The following is a 27,220-nucleotide window of genomic DNA, read 5'->3' as shown; positions in this document are numbered from 1 at the left end:
TTAATCATGTCTTATGGATAAACCATTAAGTTAATAGTAAGGTCAAAACAAGTGTCTAAGCAAGTTTGTCAGATTTCTTTTAGTCAGTAGATAAAAAGAGGTTATCTTTTATCAGTGCTCTAAGATCTGCCAATGGTTTCATCACCATCATCACCTCAGAATTACGAATTTTTTAAAGGATTGTACTCTCTTTTTAACTTCTTATTACTTGAAAATTCAAGCTATATTGTATTTAGGCTACTTAAAAAGACTTTCAGATTGAGTGATACATACTAATTTATTTACTTTTTACTTACTTATTTTTGAAACAAGGTTTAGATAGGTAGCCCAAGATGGCTTTGACCTTTCCATCCTTTCTTTAGCCTAGCAAGTGCTGGGACAACTGGTGTATGTTGTGCACTCCAATTGGTATTTATATTTACATTTTACCTCAAAGGTATCTAGTACAATGCTGAAGAGCATTTAAAATAGTTCTGTTTGTTTGCTACTGTGAGGTGTATTCGAAATCAGAAAACCACAAATGATCAGTAAGTTCTTTAAATAATTTTAGGATTTAATGAAGGTGCTTCTCACGCAAACATCAACTTCTGGAACACTTCAGATCACAGACACTTACCATATTCACTGTCATAGAAGATGATGAATTTCTGCCATGCATACTCGGTGACTACCCTCAGGATGACTTCGTTCAAGTAGACAGGTGGACGAACTGAAAGAGTATAGTCATCATTCCTGTTGCTCCGGGTGAGCCCACAGCCACTCCTTGGGGTCCCAGCTGTTGAGCGCTGAATGAAGAGGTGTGGGATATGCATGGCATCTGCCAAAGACTGGAGGGATCCGGCTGATGTGCAACCAATGGAGCTGACTAGGGCCAAGATGCCCTGGTTCATAAGTTCACAGGCTGCAAGAGAGCACAGCGATGCCAGGGTCAGTGGGGTCTGTATGATTTCTCCTCTCAGAGAAGCAATGGTTTGCAGAGTTACTGAAATGTACATTTTTTTACATGCATGATGTATGAAAAGAATCCTTGAATTACAAAGTGCTCCTGGAATCCAGTTCAAGAATTCTGCTTCCAACAGCTCTGTGGTGCTGTTCAAGATTCTCTTGGTTCAATTTGGCCATCGCTAAAAGGGTAAAATAGCATCGATCTAGAGGGATTATTGTGAGGATTAGAAATAAACCAGTGTCTATCATCTGTCTCTCATGGTAGATATTCAATCAGTTGTAGCTAAACTTGTGTAATTATCACTTCATGATTCAGAAGAATAGCTGCCTAATACATGATACACATTTTTAGAAAGTAGCTAATGTGGAAATGGTGAGTGATAAGATAGACCGTGTTGCAAGTAGAAACTTTTGGCCATCATGAGTCCCCAAATCCGATGACATTTTCTCTCTCAATAAACTAGAACAATGAAATGGTTTTCTTTTTCTTAAGCTAAAGTAGTATTTAAAATTTTTATTTGGCTTATCTAGTATAAGAAGAGTGCTCTCTAATGTATACACAGATAGACTCAAATAAATCACTGTAATCAATACAAGTGTCCAAAAAAACAGAGCTTCATAGACTGAAACCACAGAAGTTACACAGTTCTAACTTTCAAACTAAAACTTCAGTTTATGTATTATATTTTTCATGTATGGACTATAAGGAATCTGTCAGTTTTAGTCTTTAGAAAAATAAATTGGCAAAGTTACATGTTAATCATGCTCAGCTGGAAAATTGGTTACTGAATGTTATTGGATAAAGGATTTATTTCATCTTATGCTTCTATATCACAATCCAGTCGTGACGAAAGTCAGGCAGGACCGGGAGCCAGGATTAAAGCAGAAGTCATGGAAAACATGCCAGCTGGCTTGCTCCCCATGGCTTGCTCAGCCTTCTTTCTTCTTCTTCTTTTTTAATCTATTTTTTTATTTAAATGTTTTTCTTGTATTTTAATCATGTTCTTTCCTCTCTCCCAATTTCTCACAGGTCTGCTTTACCTCATCACACATCCAACTTTATGTTCTCTCTCAAAAAACAAAGCAAAATAAAAAATATAAATCAAAACAATTAAACAAAAAACACAGTGAGATGAAAATATCAAAATAAAACACATAAAATCATGGAGTACATTTTGCATTGACCTGTGAATTGTTATGCCATCCTTTATGTGTTCTTTGATTTCTGTGGTGATAAAATATTCTGAAAATATCTATTGCATTTGAAGAGACTAGAACTTTTTCTGAGCCCTAGTCACTTAAGAATTAAGTGACTAAGTGACTAGTCCACTGTGTACCCAAACTCTTTGTTTACTCTGCCTTTAAGAGAACAATGTAATAATTAGATTTACTTGCCTGAATTTCCTATGTAATAAACTTTTAGAACTCAAGCCAAAACACAGCTACAATCTTAAGTTATATACACTTCATGCCCTGACCAGATAATGCATGTACTGAAGTCAAAAGCAACGTTGTAAACTGTTTATAGATATTGGTTGATAAACAATAATGTTTATCATTGATGTTATCTCAGTCATTTGGAGCCGTAGACTTAATGGAGTGCAGTCCTTTACAGAAATCTTTAACAGAGATGTACAAGTGTCCCATTTCTTTCCCATGTTATTCTTTCTATGCTCTTCAATAAATATATAGTGAACAACTTTGTTAGAGAAAACACAGACCGTCAAACCATTCAGACAGACAGACACCACGCACACAGACACATGCCATGCAGCACCTACAGAACTAGACACACACAGCTCATACAACAAACACACATTGAGCTAGATACACAAGCACAGAAAAAAAAAGATTCACAGGACAGTAGGTAAGCAGGCAAAGTTTAGTCTCATGTGACAGAGACAAAGATATGGGGGAGAGGAACTAGAGAATTCACATCCAGACTTGCTCTTGGCTAAATGACTTCAAGAAGAAACTTCTGTATTTCTTTCCTTAATATGATACTGAGGTTGTTTCCAGGTTCTGGCTATTACAAACAATGCTGCTATGAACATAGTTGAGCATATACTTTTGTTGTATGATAGGGCCTCTCTTGGGTATATTCCCAGGAGTGGTATTGCTGGATCCAGGGGTAGGTTGATCCCGAATTTCCTGAGAAACCACCACACTGCTTTCCAGAGTGGTTGCACAAGTTTGCATTCCCACCAGCAATGGATGAGTGTACCCCTTTCTCCACAACCTCTGCAGCAAAGGCTATCATTGGTGTTTTTTATTTTAGCCATTCTGACTCACCAAGGCCAGCTGGCCTGGTTCTGAAACAGCATGGGATAAAACCGGACTTGCTGAACATAGCGGACAATGAGGACTACTGAGAACACAAGAACAATGGCAGTGGGTTTTTTAACCTACTGCACGTACTGGCTTTGGGGGAGCCTAGGCAGTTTGGATGCTCACCTTACTAGACCTGGATGGAGGTGGGTGGTCCTTGGGCTTCCCACAGGTCAGGGAACCCTGATTGCTCTTCGAGCAGATGAGGGAGGGGGACTTGATCGGGGGAGGGGGAGGGAAATGGAAGGTGGTGGCGGGGAGGAGGCAGAAATCCTTAATAAATAAATAAATTTAAAAAAAAACAAAAAAATATGATACTGAAGTACTACTGGTAAACCAGACTGAGTCACTAACACATTATAATCCACACAGTTTTGAAATAATATGCATGTATCTGAGGTGAGTCTCATTCTGCTATATAGCAGAAGACGACTTTTAACTTCTTATCTTCCTGCTTATATTATATGCTGATATTATATCTATGTGCTGCTACACGTAGACTCCATTTAATTATTATTTTATTATCTTCCTATATGTAACATATAGGTGATTTATATATTATTTTAAGGTTACTGTTTCATATAATCACCCTATTGCAAATATTAGCAATGGTAATTGAAATATTTACACATGATGAAAACAGGAATCATCAAACAATGATTAGAAAACAAAAACATCATGTTGAAATTGTAATTTAGCAACCATGCAGTCCAAGAGTGGACAGCAATTATACCTGCTCTGTTATTCCTTGCTGATGAGATGACATCCTAGGATAGCATTTTGAAAAAACATTTTGAGACTTATTAACACACACACACACACACACACACACACATTATTTTGTGATGTTTTAGACATTGAGAGACAGGAGAGATACAGCCTGTAAATAATGGATGTTTTTTCTTCTTACAAAATTTCCAACTTCATATAGTATACAGTTTTAAAATAATAATTGCGTGCACCCCCTCTAAGCGTGTGGGGGGAATAAATGTAGAAGATTCATATTCTAAACATTGGCTCAAGATTCTTTCTACCCTCCATCACAGAGAGTAGCCAAGAGAATTTTTCATTTGCTACTTCAAAATTTTATGTGACTAAGAACAGACAGAGTTCTCCATAGGGAAATCCTTTGTAGAGTCTATTGTCAGGGCTCAGTATTAGAGGTCCGTCTGATTTGCCTTGATGCTGATTTAAAAAAAAAAAAAAAAAAAAAAAAAAAAAAAAACAATGACCAAAAGGGACTCGGAAAATTTATTTAGCTTGCAGATTACAGTCCATCATCATAGGACACCAAGGCAGGAACTCAAGGACTGAAGCAGAGACCACAGAGAAGCACCGCTTACTGGCTTGCACTGCCTGACTTCCTCAACGTACTTCCTTATACCACCCAGCACCGGGAGCCTGGGAGTGGCATCTCCTTCTGTGTGTTTGGGCCCTCCCAAACCAATTAATAAATGTTATTCAGATATGTCCTAGTTCAATCTGATGAAAGCAATTCCTGAATTGTCATATTCTCTTCCTTGGCAACTCTAATTTATGTCAAGTTGACAACAACCAGCCAGCACAGAGGTTATCTCATTAAAGATAGAAGAAAAAGATCAGTGTGGAACTGGTTGACCCCAAACACACTTTCATCCAGGTAAAGACTGTGTCTCTGGAGAAACCCACCATTGACTCTTTGAGTCTGTACTGTGAAACTGATTAACAATGGAAAATGTTAGTTGAAACAGAGAGAAAACTAATTGATCTGTCTTGAATTTAGTCTGTTTGTCCTAGATGAAGGCTACTGTAAGGAGCATAACTTGTGATGTCTGAGGAGAAATTATAAACATATAGGGTTGTATGGGGAACACAGACAGCTCGTATCTGGCAGAAAAAATTCCAATCTTGGCAGTTAAAACACTGGATCATTTAGTTCTGTTTCCACAGAATGTAATTATCAGCCCATGATGGAAAGGGTGGGAAGTGGATTGATAAGATAAGAGGGGCCTCTGTGTTTCTTCCAAGGATATTTCAGTGGTATATTCTTTCCACTAATATCTCAGGCTGTGTGATGTATATGAACATGTCCACATACCCTCCACATCAATCTGCCCAGACCATATGTAGCAGCCTGCTGGTTTGTAACTCCATCTGTTTGAGATGTACATCAAAGATGTTTGGAGCATGCTCTAATTGCTAAAAGAGCACATCTTTAAAAATTATTTTTATAGCAGAATTTGTAATCAGCAACACTTTAGCACTTTTGGATATTAAGCAGTTATGGAAATGAAGCTGGCTGTGTAATTCTACAATTCACGATAAATGATGTTCATATATACTACCGTTACTATTTCTAAAGCTATGAACCTTGAGTCTTCTTTTCTTATTGGGTAAGATAATGTTTACATAAGATGTATGAAGCATGTAGAAATTTGATCCCCAATGCAGTATTGTTGGAGGTGGGGCCTAATGGGATCCATTAGTGTCATGGGGTACTATCTTAAGAGATGTCTGAAAGTTGAAAATGGGTCCTTGTAAAAGAATGGGTTTGCTGCCTCTGGCCTCTCTCTTATTCTCCTTCTTTCTCTTTATCCTTTTTCTATCAGATGATGAGTTAGGATGACCTTCTTCCATATCAGTGTCTTCATTTTGAAATTCTCAGCTTCTAGAATTATGAAAAATAACTGTTTTTATAAACTACACATTATTTTAATTTCTCTTGGGGCAGCAAAAGCAGACTAATACAATGTGAAACTGAACTTTAGGGTTCCTCCCTACCATGTTCTTTGTTCAATAGCCTTGGACTATTAATGGCATAGCTTTCCATTGGAGGCCTTTTAATAAAATCATATTACTTATGGGTGGTATTGGTTTTTTCTTTAGATGATTTTAGCTTCTTGTTTTCACTAGTTATTTCCTATAGTTACATTATCAAGAGTGCATTAAACCATGAAAGAGAATATTTGACTGAGTTTCATTTTTAAACTTTTAATTTGATTTCCAATACATAAACAGTATCTCAAAAATGTCCTGGTGTCCTCAGAATGTTTGTCCAAAAGTCAAATGATGTAACATTTAAATAGATTACAGTTATTGACAAGGCATAAGAAAAATCAGTCTTAAAGTGAAGAAACAAATTTATCAATTAATATTGGCTTCCATCTAGCATTAACTAAACATTATAAAAGGTATCTATAAATAATTTAAAGATGAACTTACATAATTATTTTTAACGTTTTTGTTATGTATGAGTATAGCATCTGTCTTTACTATTTGTTATTTGGCTTTGGTTTTGAAAGAGAACACATTTATTGAATACATAGACAGGGCAGTGGAATAGGCAATAAGGAAAGTGTCATCCACATGTTTAAGTATTTTTGTGTATTAAATATGTGACAACATATGAAATTCTTCAGAAATTTAAAAAACTATTGTGTAAGCGGTCACTTTCTTGCCGGCTGTAACATTACACTTTACATTGTTTAGAAAGCTGTCCCTCCTACAGTCTGTAGAGTTGGAAAAGATCAGCTTGTCTCAAGCAAAACTCTCCCTTCTCTACACTCCTAACAGATCCTCAGCTGTCAGAAGATGCAGCAATGGAATCTAAGAGCTTTATGCATGGAAAATGTTACCTTTGTTAAAAATCCACCTATATCTTCATAACCCCAGGTAACAAACTATGAATATTAAATGTGATTTTTGGTAAGAGTCACATTATTTATTGGATTGCACCCTAACTTTGACACTTTATCCATCATGTTGTAGAAATTATAGGTATTGATTTCCCTATTCTTAAAATCTCTAAGAATGGAGTTTACATGTTTTAACTATGAAAAAGTCTACATGTTGATCAGGTAAATATAGTTAGTCTGATTTAAACAGTATGCAAAATATACATATATCAAAACATAAATTCTTTGATAAATAATTTTTGTCTCATGCAAATTAGGTGCAAAAGACATGAAGTGCTTGCCAAGTGGTATGAGGACCAGGGGTTGCATCCCGACCTCCACGTAAAAGTTTAGTAGGCATGGCTGAGTAGGCATAAAAACTAACTGCCTCTAGTCCAAACACTAAGGAGGCAAAACAGTGTTACCAGGATTGGCAGGCTAGGTGCGTTAGCAAAATCTGTGAGCTCTGGCTCCAGTGAGAGATTCTGCCTAGAAAATAAGATGGAGAGCCATAGATCAAGACACCTGACATCAGCATGGATGTTCACACATGTATACATACATCTATACACATGTGCACCTCTGAATAGACAAACACACATACAGACAAATATACCATATATGTCAAAAAGTAAACTAGAATAATAAAATCTTTTATACTAGGAAATTTCTCATATTTATGATTTTTATAAAATATATGACAATATGTTTCAACAAATTATATCCTATAAAAATGTAAAGAAAATCATCCTCAAAAGGTACATATATTAGAGCTAGGGGTGTAGCTAGGTTAATAGAATGTTTGTTTAGCAAGTATAAAGCAAGTATAAAGCCCCACAAAATCAGGCATGGTGGTGAAGTCCTAAAGCACCAGCAGTTGAAAGGTAGAGACAACCGGAGCAGAGGTTCAAAGTTAGGTTTAGCTAATTAGGGATTGGAGATCAGGGTACATGAAACCTAGTCTCAAAAAAATGAAGAAAAAGGAAAAAAAGGAGTCATCACTGTGTTTAATCTGTGCATACGGAAAACCCAATAACTAGTAACAGGTCCTCTTTTTTATCCCCCTCAGTAATGGCCATCTATCTTTCTGCAGTAACATCATCAAAACAAAGGACACTTTACTGCCATATTTTATCCCCCTGGTTTTACAAATGAATGTGCTTAACACTAACTGTTAGTTTTACCTAAAACCATTCTTTCCTTGAAGTGTCTTTCTGTTCCTTCATTCAGCGCACAGAAATGTTAACACAATTGCTAAAACTCACCAAGCTAATGTTATTGTGAAGCTCGCAGCTTACTCCCCTCCCAAGCATCATTCTAGTATTCCTAGTTTTCAATAAAAGATAGAAACACTATTGCAAGTAAGAAGACAAAACAGAACTCACAGACAGATAAAAATTGATACCCCAGCACGACTAGGGAGAGAACAAAATTATAAGTAAAATGTTAATGAAGCGTGAACAATATAATTCAGGTAACAGTGTGCCTCATGTTAACGGATTGCTCACGATAATTTAACTATGGCTGTGTGGAAATTAACATCATAAAACCTGGGTATGAACATAGGATATTCTTTCTGCAAATGTAAACCTGCTTTAAATCCACAAGCAAATAACTATCCATAGTTTGGAAGCAGCCCACTTTCTCTTGTTATATACATTGCCCCGTATACATATAACCCATACATCCCTACCTTGGCTTTTTATCACTATACACACTGTGCTGCCATCATGTGATCTCTGTTCTATAGCATTAATTCAGAAGTTTATGTAAGTTAATGATTTTGACACACTAACAGTCACAAATTGTCCAATTTAAAGCCATAAATGCTTCATTTAATTTTAGATTAAAATAAATTTTAATCAATATTTAGCAGAGTTTGAGTATAGATATTAAATTTTATTTTCAAATATATGGCAAAATATTTTATACATTCATACATGGTTACAAATGGCAATTTCAATTTCTATTTTCCCTTATTTTCAAAACCGAAAAACTTAAGTTGTTTTTACTGAGATATTCTATCATGAACTTCATTGCATAAATACTAGCTTCTATATGTATAAGTTCTGTGGATTTTGCATGTGTAGTTATGTTATCTTCAATAAAAGCTGTTTTAATCTTCCTTTTTATGTGGTATGCTAGTGGGTTTTGTTTGTCTTTCTTTTTTCTTTTTCATGTCTTATTGGACAAGTTGTTACAAAGAATTTAATGTTGAATAAATGTGCATGACAACTTTGTTTTTCATAATCTTTGACAAGTAAAATCTTGTCAGATATTTTTGATTGTGTTCTTTATAATGATAAGAAAGTTTCCTTTCATTTCTGTTTTGCCATGACTTGGTGCTGAGAGTTTCTACCAAGAATGAATGTTGATGTTATTTGTAGTATATGAATTTAAGGCAAACCAGTTACTATTGGATAAATAATTAGGGGGTTGTTAATTGGCTCTGGTTCTTTGTCTAGGGTTGAGGCTTCATGAGATATTTCCCTTCCATGTTAGTATGTCTATTGGGATTGTCCTTGCTCAGATATTGTTTAGGCTGCCTGAGAGGCACACACTCACAGACATAGACACACACTGAGAGAGCAGACACAATAAAAATTAAGGAAAAAGAAACCATAACTTTGAGAAACAATGGGGAAGAGATGCAAAGAAAGGAAAGAGGTGAATGATATAATTAGATTTTTATTTCAAAATGTTTTTCATTTGTTTATTTTTTTAAGCAAGGTTATTTATGTAGCCCTATATCCTGGAACTAACTACGTAGACCAGACTGTACTGGATCTATCTGCCGCTTTGTCCCAAATGCTGAGATTAAAAATGTTCCTAGCTTCAAAAAAAATGTGTTTTAAAAAGAATGACTGTTTAATTTTGCCAAAATATTTTCACACAACTATTAATATAATTGCAATATTTTTGTTTTCAGTTTGTTATTAATGTATATTAAATTAACATCTCCCAAGTGTTAAGTTGTCCTTGCTAGGATGCCCCATACCTAAGTAAATAGTAGAATAAAGCCACAGATTTTTTTCAAGTTTCTAGAAGTGTGTGTGTGTGTGTGTATCTATATTTAAGGCTACATCTTCCCTAAATGCTTACTAGAATTCACCAGTGAAACCTTTTGGACCTACAGTTTATAACCATAGTTTCATGTAAAAGGTAAATATTTGGACAGTTATTCTATATACCCTTGGTCACATGAGGTTTGGTAGATTGTACACCTTAATGAACTTTCCCTTTTCGTCTAAGTCATCAAATATGTTTAATTAAAGGGTTTATACCATTTGCATTGGTAATTTACATAGCTCTTGGTCCTGATCAGTCTGGCTAATTGTTTAACAATTTATCAATTTTTTCAAAAAAACATATTTTTGGTTTCATTGATTATCTGTTTTACTCTTTTGTTTCACTTCATTGATTTCCATTCCGATCTTCTCAATTTCTTTTCTTTAAATGAGTTTGAATTTAGTTTGAGTTAATACTGTAAATGTCCCTCCATTTAGTGCTTGAAAAAAGATTTGTTTTTATTTTAATTTATGTAGATAAGTATTTTGCACACATGCATGCATGTGCACTGTATGCAATACAAGGTGCCTATAGAAGCCAGAGAGCACCAGATCCCCTTGGATTAGAGTAAAGGCAGTTGTGAGCTATAATGTGGGTGCTGAAAAATCAATCCCTGCCCACAAATGTGTTGCGAATGCTCTTAACCACTGAGAAACCTCTCCAGCTCTGTTAAGTTTAAAAAATCCCTTTTCTGTTTATTTCATTAATATTAAGTATAGTGATTAGTTTTTATTGATTTTATTGAGCTATACATTTTTTTCTGCTCCCCTCCCTGGCTCTCCCCTCCCTTTCAACCCTCTCCCATGGTCCCCATGCTCCCAGTTTACTCAGGAGATCTTGTCTTTTTCTATTTCCCATGTAGATTAGATCCTTGTATGTCTGTCTTAGAGTCCTCATCGTTGTCTAGGTTCTATGGGATTGTGAACTGTAGGCTGGTTTTCTTTGCTTTATGTTTTAAAACTACTTATGAGTGAGTACATATGGTGATTTCTCAGAAAATTAGGAAACAATCTTCCTCAAGACACAGAAATACGCCTTTGGAGTATATATCCAAAGGATGCTCAATCATAACCCCAAGGACCTGGGCTCAAATATGTTTATAGCAGCATTCTTGTCATAACCAGAACCTGGAAGCAACCTATATGCCCCTCAACCAAAGAATGGATAAGGAAAATGTGGTACATTCACATAATGGAGTACTACACAGCAGAGCAAAATAATGACATCTTGAAATTTGCAGGCAAATGGATGGAGCAAGTATAGTGATTTTGCAGTACTTTCTTTTTGCTAGTGCAAACACATAACATATAAATCAATATACATGTTTGTTGATGGTGGTGTTTTTTGTTTTTGATTTGTTTTTTGTTTATTTGTTTTTGTTGTTTTTATTTTGGTCTTAATTCTGTTGGCAATAGCTCCTAGCCATAAAGAATTGCTTGGCCCCAGACTGACTGATTCCCCACACCTTCAGAAACAATATGCCTGAGTAGTGAAAACAATCCTGTCTACTACCTGTTAAGCCATAAAGGAAAATCATTAGATTCCTGGTAGCTATACCTATATCCATTTGTGTATGCATGTAATGTATGTATATAATCCTTTCTCCAAGGCCCTCTAAATGCACTAAACCTTCATCCAAGTAAGGCCTGTGGCTCCTTTATGCTCCAGTCAAACAATCTTAGCCTGTCGAGATAGAGACTTGTTTGCCTCTCTACCTCAGTTTTCCTACACTTTCACCTTGTATTTGCACTTGTGGTGGCTTGAAATTTCATAATGATTGCTTTAAGGACTGCAGGAATTCAAGTAAGTGGAGGACATTGGCACACCCATCCCTCCAAATATGCCAGTTAACCAGGAATTTGGCTGCATATATCAGCATGTCTCTACTATTTTTGTTTTAATCTTATGCTTCATATTTTCCAGTGTAAATTTCCATTGGATTTCAGAGTGGACTCAATATGTTAGGGGTTCTTCTTCTGGGGTCTGTTTCTTCTTCAGTTTTCTTCTTTCTTTTTAGAGTCTCTCTGAGTAGAGCCTGCTGTCTTTCCTTATCTTACATCAGCTCCAGCTCAATTCCAGCATTAGGAAGTGCAAAGAATCCATTCAAAGCAAGCTGCTGCTTAGTATTCCCTGGGCACTCCACATGGAAATAGTGGATTCATCGGTAAATGGATTAGCACATGAAAGTCACATAGGGAGACCTGCTTCTGCTTTCACTGACATTTATGCTTGGTGTGCAGAAGACCTCAATACATATGTCTTAAAGTGTCAATTCAATATGCTTTGCAGTGATGAAAGCATGATGCTCATTATTACATACTCTGAGCTCCTTGGGAGCTTTTATGGTTGCTATGTATAAAAACGTCTGCTACCATTTTAGGTTGTAAGCATTCATTTTTTAAAAGCTGACAATTTCCTTTGATTAAAAATCACCCACCTAATTATATTAGGTGACTTTGACCTAGGCATAGGGATTTTGTTTGCTTGTTTTAAAACCATCTAATATATCTATTCTAGTTCAGTGTATTTGATGGCCATTATCCAAACTCATGACTGTTATAATGTAGTATATTTGTTTCAGTTCATTGTAAGGTGATTTTAATTTGTGTCCTCTCTCTTTAATTTGCTCCGTTACCTTGATGGAGTTGTACTGGCAGCAGAAATGACGTTCTCCCTCATAAATCCATTTCCACTAGCATGCTGCATTCATAATCACGTGCCAGGTAGCATCAAAGGCACTTGGATTGATTCCTCTAGTCACCGGATCTGTCTCCACATTCTCCTTTCCCTAAGGTCACAGTGTGCGAGGCTCCGTGCTCTCAGGGAGGAAGGTCTCTGTGCCTCCCAGGCAGAGCCACGGTTGCCTCAGGGCAGGAATGCTACTGAGCAGTGAGTTTGACCTTTGCTGACACCAATTAGGAAGCAAAGGGAAATAAGTCCTGAACACTGCAGCATGAAACTTGAGCTGAGTGATTCAGAAGATTGCTTCTCAGTAAGACATGTGTCTTCCTTCTCTCCCGTGTGAACTTTAAACTACATTGTGTTAGTTGGTGAAAGGGAATATATAGTAGATACATGCATATTGCATATATAATCTTTGATAATGATATTCTTAAATTGCAATTCAAATAAATGTGAAAAGTCGTATTTGTTTTCAAAGAAGGTATAAAATTCAAACCCAGGCTGACATACTCATCGACACCAGCAAAGAAGCAGCCCCAAGGAGTCTCATGATGGATCGCAAATCTTTTACTCCCATTACATGGCTGGTGCACATGTCCCATTAAGTGCATAACTGTCCCACCCACATTTACCTCTGTCCAGCAGAGAAAAATAATGAAACTTCAAAAACTCTTATTACTAAGCTTTCTTTCTCTGTTTTTGAGACAGAACTTGGAGAAAGCCATTGGCTTTCACGTGGCAAAATCCCTGCAAATAGCACTTGTCATGGTAACACCCCTTTCCTCAGTTTTTGCTGAGACACCTGACAGCCTCCGCTGTGACACAGCACTCAGAACGAGTACCGAAACAATACGCACAAACATTGTTTAAATAAGAGTCAGGTGCTACCCTTGCAAAGGAACAATTTGCCTACAGTACTAATAACACAGGTTTAGTTTTTGTAATTTTTAAAATTAAATCTCTAAATTTTCTCAGTTTCATTTCAGATACCTGCAAAGTTACCTGTGACCATTATTATGTCCTGTTTATCTCATAGGCTTTTGCTAGACACAAGTTACAACATGAAGCTGACAGTATACTTTCCACAGCAAATTGTGTTTAATTCATGTTGTCATTCTTCTCTGATTTTACTCTACTATCCAAGGCTCCTCAAATATAGATTGAGCCAAATGATTGTAGAGGTGATAGTTGGAAATTCAAGTCTAGATTCAGTTGTTCCATTAACTATTAAAGGCATGCCAAAACAAAATATCAGTGTTGATGAAGGTACCCACATGCCCTAGATGATTGTAGTTTCTCTCGAGGTCAAGCCCAGCGCATCCTAATCAAGTAAATATGTATATTTATTCAACAAAAATTGTACCTAAATATATACATTTTATATGGTTTAAAGTAGGCCGCAAGATGTATAGTTGGCATTAATGTGGGTTGAATTGACCATGGAAACTTTAAAGAAATACATTGTCTATTAATTGTGACACAAGAAGGACCCCTCATGATTTGAAATGGAAACATCCCCTAGAACTTCATGTGCTGCATGTTCTGTGACGTGAATCCTTAGCTTTCATGTCCTAGATTAAGGAAGTAGTCACTGAGGATGCACATTGAAGGTCTCTATAGTCCACTTTGTCTGAGATATACAGAATCTTCTCTGATCCTGGTGGTGGTAGTGCACGCCTTTAATCTCAGCACTGGGCAGGCAGTGGCAGGAAGATCTCTGTCAGTTCAAAGCCAGCCTGGTCTACAAGAGCTAGTTAAGACAGCCTCCAAAACTACAGAGAAATCCTGTCTTGAATCTCCTGTGCCACACTCTTGCTGCCACATTTAGTCCGAGCCCATGGAGCCAAGGAAACACAACCATAACCTTCAAAAATTTCAAGGCAAAATACATCCTCCCTTCATTTATACTATAGATGTAGTCACACCAATGAGGATGGTGACTAACGCAATACCACTTTAAAATTAACAGGCTATGCTTAAGGAAGCTTTGCTGAGTGAATATGTGCAATGTACTTTGGAAATGAAATTGATTTTGGTAAGCGAGAGGGAAAGAAAAGCACACCCTGAGAAGAAGAAGCTAAATAGAAAATCCTTTAAAAAAGGAAATAGAGAAAACAGACTAGGTCTTTATATCTGAGATGGAACACATCTACTATAGTCTGGAAGATTGTATTCCCTATAATTTGTATGTTTGTATTGAATCTGCATGGTGACAGTAGCTATGTAGGGCTTTTGGGAAATGCTGACTTTGTGAGAGAAGAATCTCACAATTTCATGAGATGACCTTCGTGGAATTAAGTTTCTTATAAAAGAAGCATGATGAATTGTCTATGCCACTCCCATCATGTGGACACACAAGCAGAGGCATCTACGAAGAATGATTTCTTGTCAGAAGCCCATATAGTCTTGGATGGGTCCACTGGAACTAATCCATCTTTCACTGGCTGTAGTGTGACTTTAGCAGGGAATTTACCTGCAGAGAAAATTTTCTCTTTTATCACCCTTAAACACTAAATTAGTTTTAGGACATCATTTCCATTTTTAAAACAAAGAAAAAATTAGGGGCAAAAAAAAAAACCCTTTTTATTGGATACAGGACAAAATGAACCTAGCTTATTTCTCGACTAATTTATTACAGAAAAATTTAATTAATGACTACACTAAAAACAAATTTCACCGGGCAATTAGCATGACATATCTTTAAATATGTGGTGATGTATTCAGAAGAGTGACCCCAAGCACTCAAGGAAGTGAGAGAAATTTATTGGAAAATTATGTCAATAATTTCATCCCAATTAAAATTTAGGGTGAGACAAAAATTCTTGTTCAGGAAAAAGAGAGCAGCAAGTATAGGGCAATGCAGTCATTAGTCACCCACTGGGTGTGTTTTACTTTATTCAGCATTATAGTGTCACACGCTCTGTTCTTTATGCTTGTCTATTAGTGAAGACGCCCGACTTTCAAGGAAATACAGAGGGAAAGGGAGTTATGTACAATGACAAAATATACAGTCTGTAGAATCTGGGACTCTGAGTTTAACTACTGTTCTGGCAAATAGCCAGTGAGTGCTGCTACAATTTTCTAGGATATAAAATCATTTATTATAAAATTATAATATTAGTATTCATGTCTGAGGCTCAAAGCATCACAATGGCACCTTAATGTAATATTTCAATGCACAAAAATAAAATGGTTGGAGAAAAATTATATAGAAAAATATTATTATTGCTGTTGATCTTATTGTCTATATTCCTTTTTGTTTAATTTCCTTATAACTTTTTCTTTACTTCTTTTTTGGAAGGCATGGTATCATGTAGCCCATAATGGCCTCAAATTTTAGAATATTGATGCGAATGTCCAGTTTCAGTTTACTCATGTGGAAAATGGAGATCATATAAGTAAACTAGCTTAGAAATTATAAAATATTTGAAAGAGATAAGCTTCTCTCTAGGTATAAAGCATATGCTTTCACTGGTTTAGAAATACACAACTTATAAATGAAATTATATTTACTCTCAAAGAGGAAAGTATTAAGAAGTGAATATTTTTCAACCTTATTTTTTCTAATAGTAACCCATTTGAGTGCAAACATGTACACCTTGATGCCCATCTCTTTTAATTCAGGATAAAACAAGAAAGCATAATTCCAAATTCTTCCCACATGTTGAAATTTTAATTTTCAATTTCTTCTGTCAAAAAGAAAACTTTCGTTCTTCAAAGTCTAAAGAGTGACTGAAAGCCACCTATGACTGCAACAGCTACAAGGGTCATGAAGCAGAATCACCTCTACACTGTGGGGTTTAGGGACTTGAAAGCTTTTATACATGTATATATTTACATATTCCTGAAATTTAAATATATACATGTATAAAAATGGATTAAGTAGAGTTACCCTGTAATAGGAAAAATACCTATACAAGACACCTCAGCCTAATAAATAAAGAGACTATGCCAGGGGGGTTATATTTATTGAAACTGTTAGTTTTTGAGATTGATAGACCCCCAAACATTACAGAACCCTGCTATTGTTTTGGATTACCCTCTAAAACGTGAGGGTAAAACCTTATTGCTTAAGACATTGCATACTTGAGTCATAGAACAAGAAGAAATCAAACAGGTACTGGCAAACTGGTATTGACCTGGAAGCATCTTCTCTACTGGTTAGCTTTCATGGGGCTAGGAGGTGTAATGCGTGTTATAACAAGGCAAAAGTAAGCATCAGTCTTGCTCAGTTGAGAACCCTGTGAACTATAGTAAAATGAGACTGGCAGGCAATGCCCACTGGTGCAAAAGTGGCACGAATGTTATGGGCAAACCGACAACTTCTGCTTGTATACAAACTCTGCTTAACAATATGGAATCAGTATCTAAAACAGTTCTAAGTGCCCAGAACCTATGGATAGCTAGAAAGGCCATAGACATCAGCAAACAACTTATTACTATTACTCTGCTAGCGGGAGACAGAATGAAACCAACTCGTCTTGACTTACTGCTATATCCACAGGTTAGTGCCTTTCCCAAACCTCACCAGCTAAGCTTTCCTCTGTCAATTGACACAGAAACTCACAACTAGATGTGGTACACAGATAAGAGACTATGAAGAGCTCATACCTAAATGAGGTATCGGCATCTATATCACACCCTCTCCTTGAAAAGCTCAGTGGAAGTTGAGAAAGATGAGGCAGAGTGGTTTCAAGAGGTAAAGGTGGTGAATGACTAAGAGGAAATAAGTGTTTTCAGGACACAAAAAAGAACTCACAGCAACTGTGTCAACACCAAGAAGACCTATGCAAGCCCAAGGCAGACATAATCTCATAATTGACAGGGTAGGAGGTCAGGAAGCCCTGTGCTTATCTGAGAATTTGTTGTTCATTACTAGTTTTTAGGAAAGGTGGGTCAGGTGTGCCCCCAGGTGGCTGTAACTCTCTCTAGGGATGGCCACACATTCAAGAGTAAATGTACCCTCACTAACCGGATCCAATAGTTCAAAAAATAAATAATAAAAATTAAAAATCTGAGGAAACAGATGAGTACAGAGTGAGCTTGTGGATCTTTTGATCTTTTGAAAGGAAGTGAATATGATCAAAACACAATGTGTAAAACTCAAAAAATTAATTTTTTAAAAAAGAATAATTTAGGAGCTCACATGTATTGTGGATGCTTAGCTGTGTCGAAATGTGTTTGTCAAGAAATCATACACTATAGGATAAATTCCTCTGGTCCCTTATGCTCTATGCAGTCACAGCTTAAGGCAGTTAGCATAAATATTACAACACCATTACAATATCAAGTATTTCTGTAAAGGCTGATAGTGATATTTTAAAGGCATATCTTTTGGAGTAAATGTATCTATGCAGATATGTAAATGATTGAAAAGGGAAATACCAAATCGTATTTCCTTCCACTCATTCACACTGTTTAGTAGGAACGCAACTGTGCATGGGACATTTGCTATTGGGAAAAGTGGGAAAAACTAAAGGAGGATGAGAAAAATAACTGTTTCTTTTAAGTTTGAAGCATCCAGTTTGTACTTTCACAGTTAAGTAAATTAAGCCAACATAGTTCTGACAGCCTACACTAAGGTTGCTTCAGATTGACAATGCCCAGGGGACAGAGGATGCTGCTAGCCTCATTAACTGGAAAGTCTAAAATGGTGTTGAATTATCACACAGAGAGGTTTACCAATTAATAGCACTTTATTGTAAAACAAACTCTGGCCATCAAATACCTCACTCTTATTTGCCTAAACACACTCATCTTATTGATCTCAGCTTAAATTCTCTATAGAAAAAATTATTCTGAGGAAAGATTTTCTTTTAGTTTATTTTATGTGTATGAGTGTTTTGCCTGCATAGGTTTGTAAACCACATGCATGCCCAAGAAGATCAGAGGAGGTCATGAGATTCTCTGGAACTGGATTTAGAGACGGTTGTGAGCCATCATGTGAGTGCTGGAGATTAAATATGGGTCCACTGGAAAAGTGGTCAGTGCTCTTAGACACTGATCCATCTCCCAAGTTCTGAGAATGTTTTAAAGCACTTGTAGGTGTCTTCAAACATGTATGAAAAAATGAATAGTATTGGTGTACAAATATAGAAAGGTAAGTATCCCAGTGTTACAGTAACATATTTTCATCAAGAATTATGAAGGATAGTTCAGAAACACACTCCAAAGGAACCTTTCTTTACTCCACCTGGCTACTGAGACTACTGATAAGAAAGCCGTGAGAGTATAATGAGTCATACAGCTTGTTTCCTTCATTTCCCTTGTGTGCAGCATAAAGCAGGGTAGAGAGTGCTAACCAAGCTAATCCTTGCTAAATCCATAGTACTAAAACCATGTTATTACATAGCTCATCCCATGCTACAGAAGTACATAAACCAATCACCATAAAACTAAAAATAATTGGATTCAAGCTTATATCCAAGGGCAAGTTTTCTTTTCACAGGTTGTATTAAGCATGGCAAGAGTCAGTGTAGAACGGGGAGAACTTCTTTTAGCAATGACTAGGGATGCTGAGGGTGATATATATATATATATATATATATATATATATATATATATATATATATATGTGTGTGTGTGTGTGTGTGTGTGTGTGTGTGTGTGTGTGTGTGTAGCACTAGTTGGATGGATAACAAGGCAGTAGACACCCCCTTCTGTATGTAAGAAAGCATCCATTCCAGATGAATGTGTGGTGAATCTCGGAAGTATTGCTTTAGACTGAAGGCTCATCTGTCTAAACATCTTGGCTTTCTTTTGAGTCATTAGGGTGAGATGGAAGATCTTGGAAACTTGCTCCTCTTGACTGCACTAAGATGCCTTTTTGCATTTGTTTCAGTGTTATTTCTGTGCTGCAGATACACAAATTAGAGGCAGGAAGAAGTGTTTCCTTTAGTAACCTCACTGATTACTTCAAACATACTCATTCTTCAGCAAACTTAAATTACTGAGAGGTCACAGGGTTTTCACAGATAGGATGCTTTCTTTGGTGAAATCTTAAAGATGACATCTTTTATTCTGTAAAGAAAAGCTATGAAAATGATTAATTATTTGATGTCAGGCAGACTGATCACACTCCAACTTCTGCAGCGTATTTCTGATATCCTGATACTAATCTTTTCTATAATGTGGTTATTTTTCTAACAATTTGAACTTGGACTAAATTTACTGGGTAAGGAAAGTTCCTAATTTGAAAGGAACTCACTAACATATACCTTTTATTGTAACATTTAAAAACAATTTTAAAAGTTAATTACCTTTAGTTTAAATGGTTACCTTAAAATTTCATTATTTTAATTTTTAAAAATTGCATATATAGTGCTCATTAACAAAAAAAGTTTGCTTCTGTCAGAAAAATTATAAAATAGATTATAGATTTATATTTCCTGCAGTTAAAAAAGGAGGACTTTAAAAAAATCTAAATTTTATTGACAAGCCGATGTCTCTCATTATTTATCAGTAAACATAAATAAAAATACAGATAAAAAACTATGTGTTCCTAGACTGTAAAGGTAAATTAGTAGGAAAATAGTGAATATGAATAAATAGGATAAGAAGCTTTTTTGAAGATGTGACCATAAAAATGGTCACTGAGAAAAATCCCAAAAAATGGAGTCACTGTACCATGATATATCAATCCCTAATGGGTCACTTGCAGCACTGATGGCAAATTCTTGAAGAGCCTGGCTTCTGATAATGAAATGACCTTTACTGGAACTCGTATGATAGTGCCAGAGATGGAGCCACCTAACTTAGCTGCTTCTCTTAGATTATTAATCTAATTGATCATAGCATAAAATGTGAACTTCACGTACTTTTTCAAGTAAAAAAAAAATCTTGAAAACACTTCGGTTCAACACATGAGCCTCAATGAAGTATACTGACAGCATTTATCTGGGCAGAAAAGACTGAAAATAAAGCTGAAAGTAAACTATCTCAAGGTAAAGAGAAAGAAAAAAGTAAACACCACTTGTATATCAATTTCTGATGCAGTTTCTTCCCCCAAATAGAGGGGCAGGATGAATTGACTAAAAGTCAAAGGTGAATATACCTATTTTTGGTAAAGAGTAAAAGCTTGATGGGTTGTGTGGCAATGCTTCAGGGCACTCTGTATAGGTGAAATATACATAAGATTAGGTAGAGAAGAATTAGAGCAGGACCCAGGCATTGGAAACAAGGATGACATCCCAACCACTCTTCTCTTTGTTTCCCTTCACACTAGCAAGGCTGAAACGTAGTTGGTTCCTCCCAGAATACACTGAAGCTTGATGAATTGTTGCCACGGGACTAAGACAGCAGTCTGAAATGTTAGTGTTCCTGATAAAGGATGCTGCTTATTGCTTCTTTCTGACTTCCCTAGACATCTTTGTGCCCTTCTTCAATTAAAACGCCCATGGAAATGTGGGCTCAGACTAGGCAGCAGTCATCTAACATGAACTATGTGTGCTGAGGTTTGTCTATTATTTATTTTTGACTAAACAGTACTTGAGCATAGTATTATCAATCATGTTAAAACTGAAACATTGTGATGTGAGCATACAGCGTAGAAATATTCTAATTCTGTGTTAGAAACCATCACTTGTATAGGAGAAGACCGCTAAGTAATTATTCATATACAGATGTGTTCATGCTTGTACTTGTCACAGATTGTTGTTTTTATCATTTCTTTGATTGTCGTCCCAGCATACTCCTCAGTTATTATCTCCTGTTTTCATTTACATCACCTTATTTGCAACAGTTCATAAAACAGTATACTATTTTTTTTAAATGTAATTCTTGAAGCATCTCACACTGTCATCCAGACTGAACAGGAACTCACTGTGTTCCTCAGGCTGGCCTTGAACTTTTAACGCTCTTCCTGCTTCAATCTCCTGAGTTTTGAGATTGCAGGTGTGTAAGCTCCATAGCTGACTCTCAATATTATTCTGTACTTAAGATGTATCGATTCATGAACAGTATATTAAACTTAGAAACTTCTTTATTTTTAGCAATCCTGGTAGTAGACTGATGTTTTATCTGGGAAAATTTAAAACAAAGTATATTCATAATTATAATTATCTTGTAGTATTGAACAGGTCAGTCTAAACATTTGTGAACCGAGCAGGCTTCAGTGCTGTAGGCAGGCAAACACTGAAGAGTCAGGGAGTAATGAATCCCATAATTCATCACTATGTCCACATCTGACCCCAGAAAAGCAATTTTTCCAATAGCTTGAGGTCAACGATACATACATATTCATCAAGCAAATGTGGTTCCCACAAGATTAACCTGTCTTCTCCAGGCGTCTTTGCTCTCCTCTGTTTTTCACTTGTGTATTTGCTGAAATGAATGTCATCAATAGTAGATAGTAGCATGGTGCTTATTGCCAGCTCATACTAATGAGCTTAAACCTACAGTTTTCACTTGAGAAATATTAGTGGAGAGCTGGAAAATCCAATCCTCTTTCCTTCCTGGTATTTGTCTGCTTCTCAGTGAGATTCTTTAGACATGTTTATATATTCTTGAGTTTTCATATTTCATTGTAAACTTTATGCTAATTCTGGCTGGCATCAGCAGTTTTTAAATACTATTTCAGTATCCTAAATGCTAAAGCTTATGCAAAGAGTATAATCTCACTAATGATGCACTAAGAATGAACACAGGATTTGTAACTGGCATTGGGTAGTAAAGGATGTGGGGTGGTAGACACGGGCTCCCATTCTCACTATACTTGAAAGTGCAGGAAGTCCTATTTAGAGGATCCTTTTTAAACACACTGGAATTTTTAGATGAGCTACTCTGCCTTTTGATTAATTTTTTTTAGCTCACTCAGCATTAAAGTGCGATTCATTTTGATGCATTTATAGTCCTGTTTCAATCATGTACTTGCTGATTGTGATCTCTACACTATTTTGTTTGAGAACAGGAGGTTTACAATCAAGTAAATAATCAACACGTTTCTTTTTGCAGACCTCAAAGTCATCAGGAAGTCCCTATGGTCAGGTACCTCTTAGCTGCTAATGGAAAGCAATTGGTGTGCAAATCTGACCTCCATCAACTTGCATCTACATCTCAAACATATGCTGCTTTTATGTTTCAAAATACTTCTCCTTTCTAGTTTATGGGAGACTCGATAGACTCAGTTTTGCATAACGGTCCATCTGTAGCAATTCTTTGTCCCTGCAGGTTTCCAAACTGCTCTGAGAAGTAAAGATGTCACAGCAACACTCATAAACCTATGCGGGACCTTAATGAGTTTGGAAGATGATGGTATCATTAAGGCAGCGAGTATGCAAAAAGCAACATGCTGTAAATTAAGAGAGTGGATTCCAAAGGTGACTGTCGCAGAATACAGGAGCATAAAAGGGAGGGTGTCTTTTATGCCTCCATATATTGTGATGAGTCAGTGAACATCTCATTGCTAAAAACTAGTTTCAAAGAACATGCATGGTGTTTGTCTTTTTTAATACGCAAAAGGAAACAGTCTTAATATTTTATTACCCAGAAGCATACACATCTGTGTTTATTGTTTGCTTACTCCTTGGGACCAAAATAGCACTACAAATTAATTTATTTAATAAAAGGATTTTAAATGCAGAATGAATCGTCAAGGCTGCCAGGTTGTGTTGCAAAATGTACTCTACTTTTCTCTACATTGAAAAAAATGAGAGAAATTTCACATCCAGTTTTAAATTGGGGAAGATATCAAATTCATGGTCAATTTTAAGGCATTTTTTCTTTGTGTGTGTGTCTGTGGAAGACCAATAGGTCAGCACAGAATTATGGAACCAGCCCTGTCTTGTCACCAGCAGCAGTGGTGCAGTGCTATGAAGTGTTGAGAGAGGTGGGACCTGGGCAGCGAAGAGGCCAGTATTCTGGAAAAGAGGCTGATGTGGTTCACAGACCTTTGTTCAACTTAGAAAAATGAGTCAAAAGAGGAAAAATAACCACATCCTAATCATCTGTAGTGCAAGTACAGTTTTAAAGTATCTATTAAAAGCCAATGGTGTGTCAGCGTATAAGAAAGCCTATGAATCTGTCTTTTTTTAAAGGGTGTGTCAACACCACTAAGGAATACTGACTCTATTTTAGAGTCCAATCAAAGTGGTCATCAGGGGAACCCTAAGAAAAACATACATAGATCCACCTGGAAAGGAGAAACAGACAAGATCGCCTAACAAAATTGGGAGTATAGGGGTGGAGGGAGTAGGGAGGACTGAAGGGGAAGATGAGGGGAGAAGGGAAAGGGGAGAACTTGAGAGAATAGGATAGTTTGATGGAGCAAACAGAGATGAGAGCAAGGAAAGTGATATTTTGATTGAGGGAGCCATTATGGGGCTAGGAAAAAACTTGGCACTAGAGGTATTCCCAGGAATCCACAAGGATGACCCCAGGTAAGACTGTAAGCAATAGAGGAGAGGGTGCCCCAACTGGCCTTGCCGTGTAGTCAGATTGATAAATATCTTAATATCATCATAGACCTTCATCCAGAACCTGAGGGGAGTAGAGGTGGAGACCTGTATCACAGCAGTCAATACAGTTCGCTCCCAAAGTACAGAGTGAGAGGAGTGAGATTATGAGCAGCTAGGTCAAGACCATGATGGGATCACCCATTTAAACAGTTTACCTGAGCTAATGGGAGCTCACCAACTCTAGTTGGACAGGGAAGGAAACAGCATGAGTCCAAACTAGTCCCTCTGAATGTGTGTGACAGTTGTATGGCTGGGGCAGACTGAGGAGCCACTGGCAGTGGCACCAGGATTTATCCGTACTGCTTGTACTGGCTTTTTGGAACCTATTCTTTTTGGATGGATGCCTTGCTCAGCCTAAGTGTAGTGGGGAGAAACTTGGACCTTACTAAAACTATGTGCCTTACCCTCTCTGAGGATTGAATGGGGTTTGAGTGGGGAGTTAGGTGGAGGGAAGGGGAGAAGAGGAGGGAGTGGGAGCTGTGGGAAATGGGATTGGTATATAAAATGAAACAAGATTGTTTATTTTCTTTTAAAAAATAAAGTATAACAGTATCTTTAAAATGTGGTCATCGCACAATGTATATAAAACTAAAATGATAGAATTTAGGAGAAAAATAATTTTAACTTAAATTTCAAGTATTCATGTTTCAATAGAATAACACCCTTTCCCCCCTTCTTTCATGACCTTGGATTTTAAATATTTTATTGACCTTTGACTTTTATAAAGAATTTGATTTCTAACTGCACCCTCTTCCAGGTTCGAAATGAATGTGATTTGTTATTATTATGTTGACTTTTCCAAAATTATTTTAAAAATTTATATCTAAAATTTCTCAGTAATGGTTAAAATTAGCTCATATTGAACGATACAGCACCAGTGACATAATAGTACAATAAACAGACATGTTGCACGTTTACATTTTAATGTAAAGATTATGTTTTAATATAAAAATGGACAGTGATTTCCATTAAGAACTTTCACTCTCTGTAATAAAAAATATGAGATTTTTAAAAATGTTAACATTGGCCATGAGAATTCTGGAACACTGATAACAATTTGATCTTGTCCACCAAGATGAAACTTCTAGTATTGTTTAGAAGAGAAAGCAAAAGTTTGCAAACTTTCATAAATGACGGAGGCAAAGACACCCCTTCACCAGCACGAGGAGTTCTGTGAAACGCAGTGATGCTCCTCTTTCCAGCAGTTCATTTCTTCCCTCACTCTCGGTATATAGGCCCTTCTGTAACACTCAAGAGAGCAAACGTGTTCTAGCGCAGTAGAACACTGACTTTTTTTCATACCAGTATCAGAGACCTTACTCGGCTTCGCTGGTCACCTAAATATTCTCTTTAATTGAACAGTGTAACAGTTCTGTCCTCATATTTTCTCAGAATATAATTGATTTTTATTATCTTTTAATTGATTAACATGCCCATCTGTAGGTTGAAAGACTAACTACTCAATAATTCACATTATTTTCTAATGCACCTTAATTCAGGTATGTCTGTGTTCACAAAGAAAATTAAGTGTTAAGAAAAACTCATAGTTACCATTTACTACCATCTCTCCAAACACACATAGCAGATTTTGAAAACGTGGTTTGTGAATGCTGGCAGAGACTGACACTGCTTACGGGAGTGGCTACTGTATGGATAACTTGGACTCAGACTCTTTTGTTTCTGACACAGTGACCTGCTGAGGCCTGCAAGCTATGTTCTTCACAATTTCCAAGTTACATTAGTGTGCTCAGTAACAACCTTAGCTACTCTTCAATTCACTGGTCCCAGTAACAGGATAGTAGTGAAACTACCTCACAACGGTATGAACACTGAGAGTCAACAACCTATTTTGTGCACTGCAAGATGATTGAGGGCTTTGTGACCTTGTGAGGCAGTGGACATCTGAAAAACAGGAGAACGATGGAATCCTAAGATGATAGAACACTGCAGAAGTGAAAGAGACGTTTCCCTTTGGATTGAATGGATAAATAGCCCTGGTGGTCTTCTGGAGCACTGATAAAAAGAAGTTGGGAGAAGATGGAGTTTTTATGATCTAAGATTCACAGACATAGCAACTTAAATATTAAAAAAAAGATGTTGTTCTTTGTCTTCCACACTTGTCAGAGTTATTTTAATGCGTTAGCAATAGCTGCCTTGTCCATAAAGTCACAGTGGAGGTTTGAGGCAGGTGCCCAGAGGAAGAATCCAGCTAATGAGGTTTCTTCTTGCAGTAATTTTTAAAGTTTGTAAATTTTTTTTCAGGATTTTATCATAATGATTCAGTTCCAAAGACACTTAAGTATTTTATATAATTCAGAGTATTACATATGAATGTATGTATGTGTGTGCCTATGTATAGGCATATGAATTCCCATGGACATGTGTGAAAGCCCCTGAACAACTTGTGGGAGCAGATTATCTCTTTCATATAACTGCATCCCTTGTTACTTGTGACATAATTTTTGGTTTTAAGTGATGCATCTTAGGCTCCAACTAGAAGATAGTGCTCCTTTTCTCCTACTGCCTTCAACAGGGGATCCTCTTGTCATTCCCTGACTCTATTTGAAATTCATTGACTCAGGACAAAGTCACTCTCTTCTGACTAAATTCTGACTTCTTCCCTGTCAATAACTTGTTCAGCCATCTCAGAGAAGTCACTGAACCTCTCTGCATATGTCTCCTCAGCTGGAAATCTGGTAGAATTACATTGACCTGTTTCGAGCAGTTAATGAAGAAAGAGCCTGGCAGATAACAGCAGCATCCAGGTTTAAGATGAGATGCATAGAAAGGAGGGCCCTTCCACCTTCAGCAAAAGGGCTGGAAGGAAAAACAGTGTCTTTCTCCTTGTGTTGGCTGTTGGCACACAATTAGGCCATGTGTCCCAAACTGACTTTGCCAACAAAATCAACCACTTTTCTTTTTATTAATCATGAACAACTTTCTTTTCAAATGTTTTGACAACCCAGAACAAATCTTCAAGCTGCAAAATTGAACTCATTTTTTTAATTATTGATAAAGACCTATTCATGAGTTTGAGATTAATCTGTGTTTGTAGTGGTTGCATTCTAATCAAATTACCTGCCATGACCA

At 36.6% G+C, this 27,220-nt stretch overlaps 1 protein-coding gene across 5 annotated transcripts in view; it reads right to left on the bottom strand.

The window, feature by feature from the left end:
- Nucleotides 1-27,220, bottom strand: part of Grid2 (glutamate ionotropic receptor delta type subunit 2) — a 1,406,062-nt gene that overhangs the window by 737,378 nt on the left and 641,464 nt on the right. For 4 of the 5 annotated variants that reach the window (XM_041638370.1, XM_041638390.1, XM_041638352.1 and 1 more), the window contains exon 3: nucleotides 617-901. The exons of the other annotated variant lie outside the window; for it this stretch is intronic. In XM_041638370.1, the coding sequence (XP_041494304.1) occupies nucleotides 617-901 (285 nt within the window). The remainder of the gene's footprint in view (nucleotides 1-616; nucleotides 902-27,220) is intronic. 5 annotated transcript variants of the gene reach the window in all.

The sequence above is a fragment of the Microtus oregoni genome, unplaced genomic scaffold, assembly GCF_018167655.1.
Source record: "Microtus oregoni isolate MIOR12 unplaced genomic scaffold, Mior012 000002F_ref0000024, whole genome shotgun sequence".
NCBI classification, from domain to species: Eukaryota; Metazoa; Chordata; class Mammalia; order Rodentia; family Cricetidae; genus Microtus; species Microtus oregoni.
This window is presented reverse-complemented; position numbering and strand designations above follow the sequence as displayed.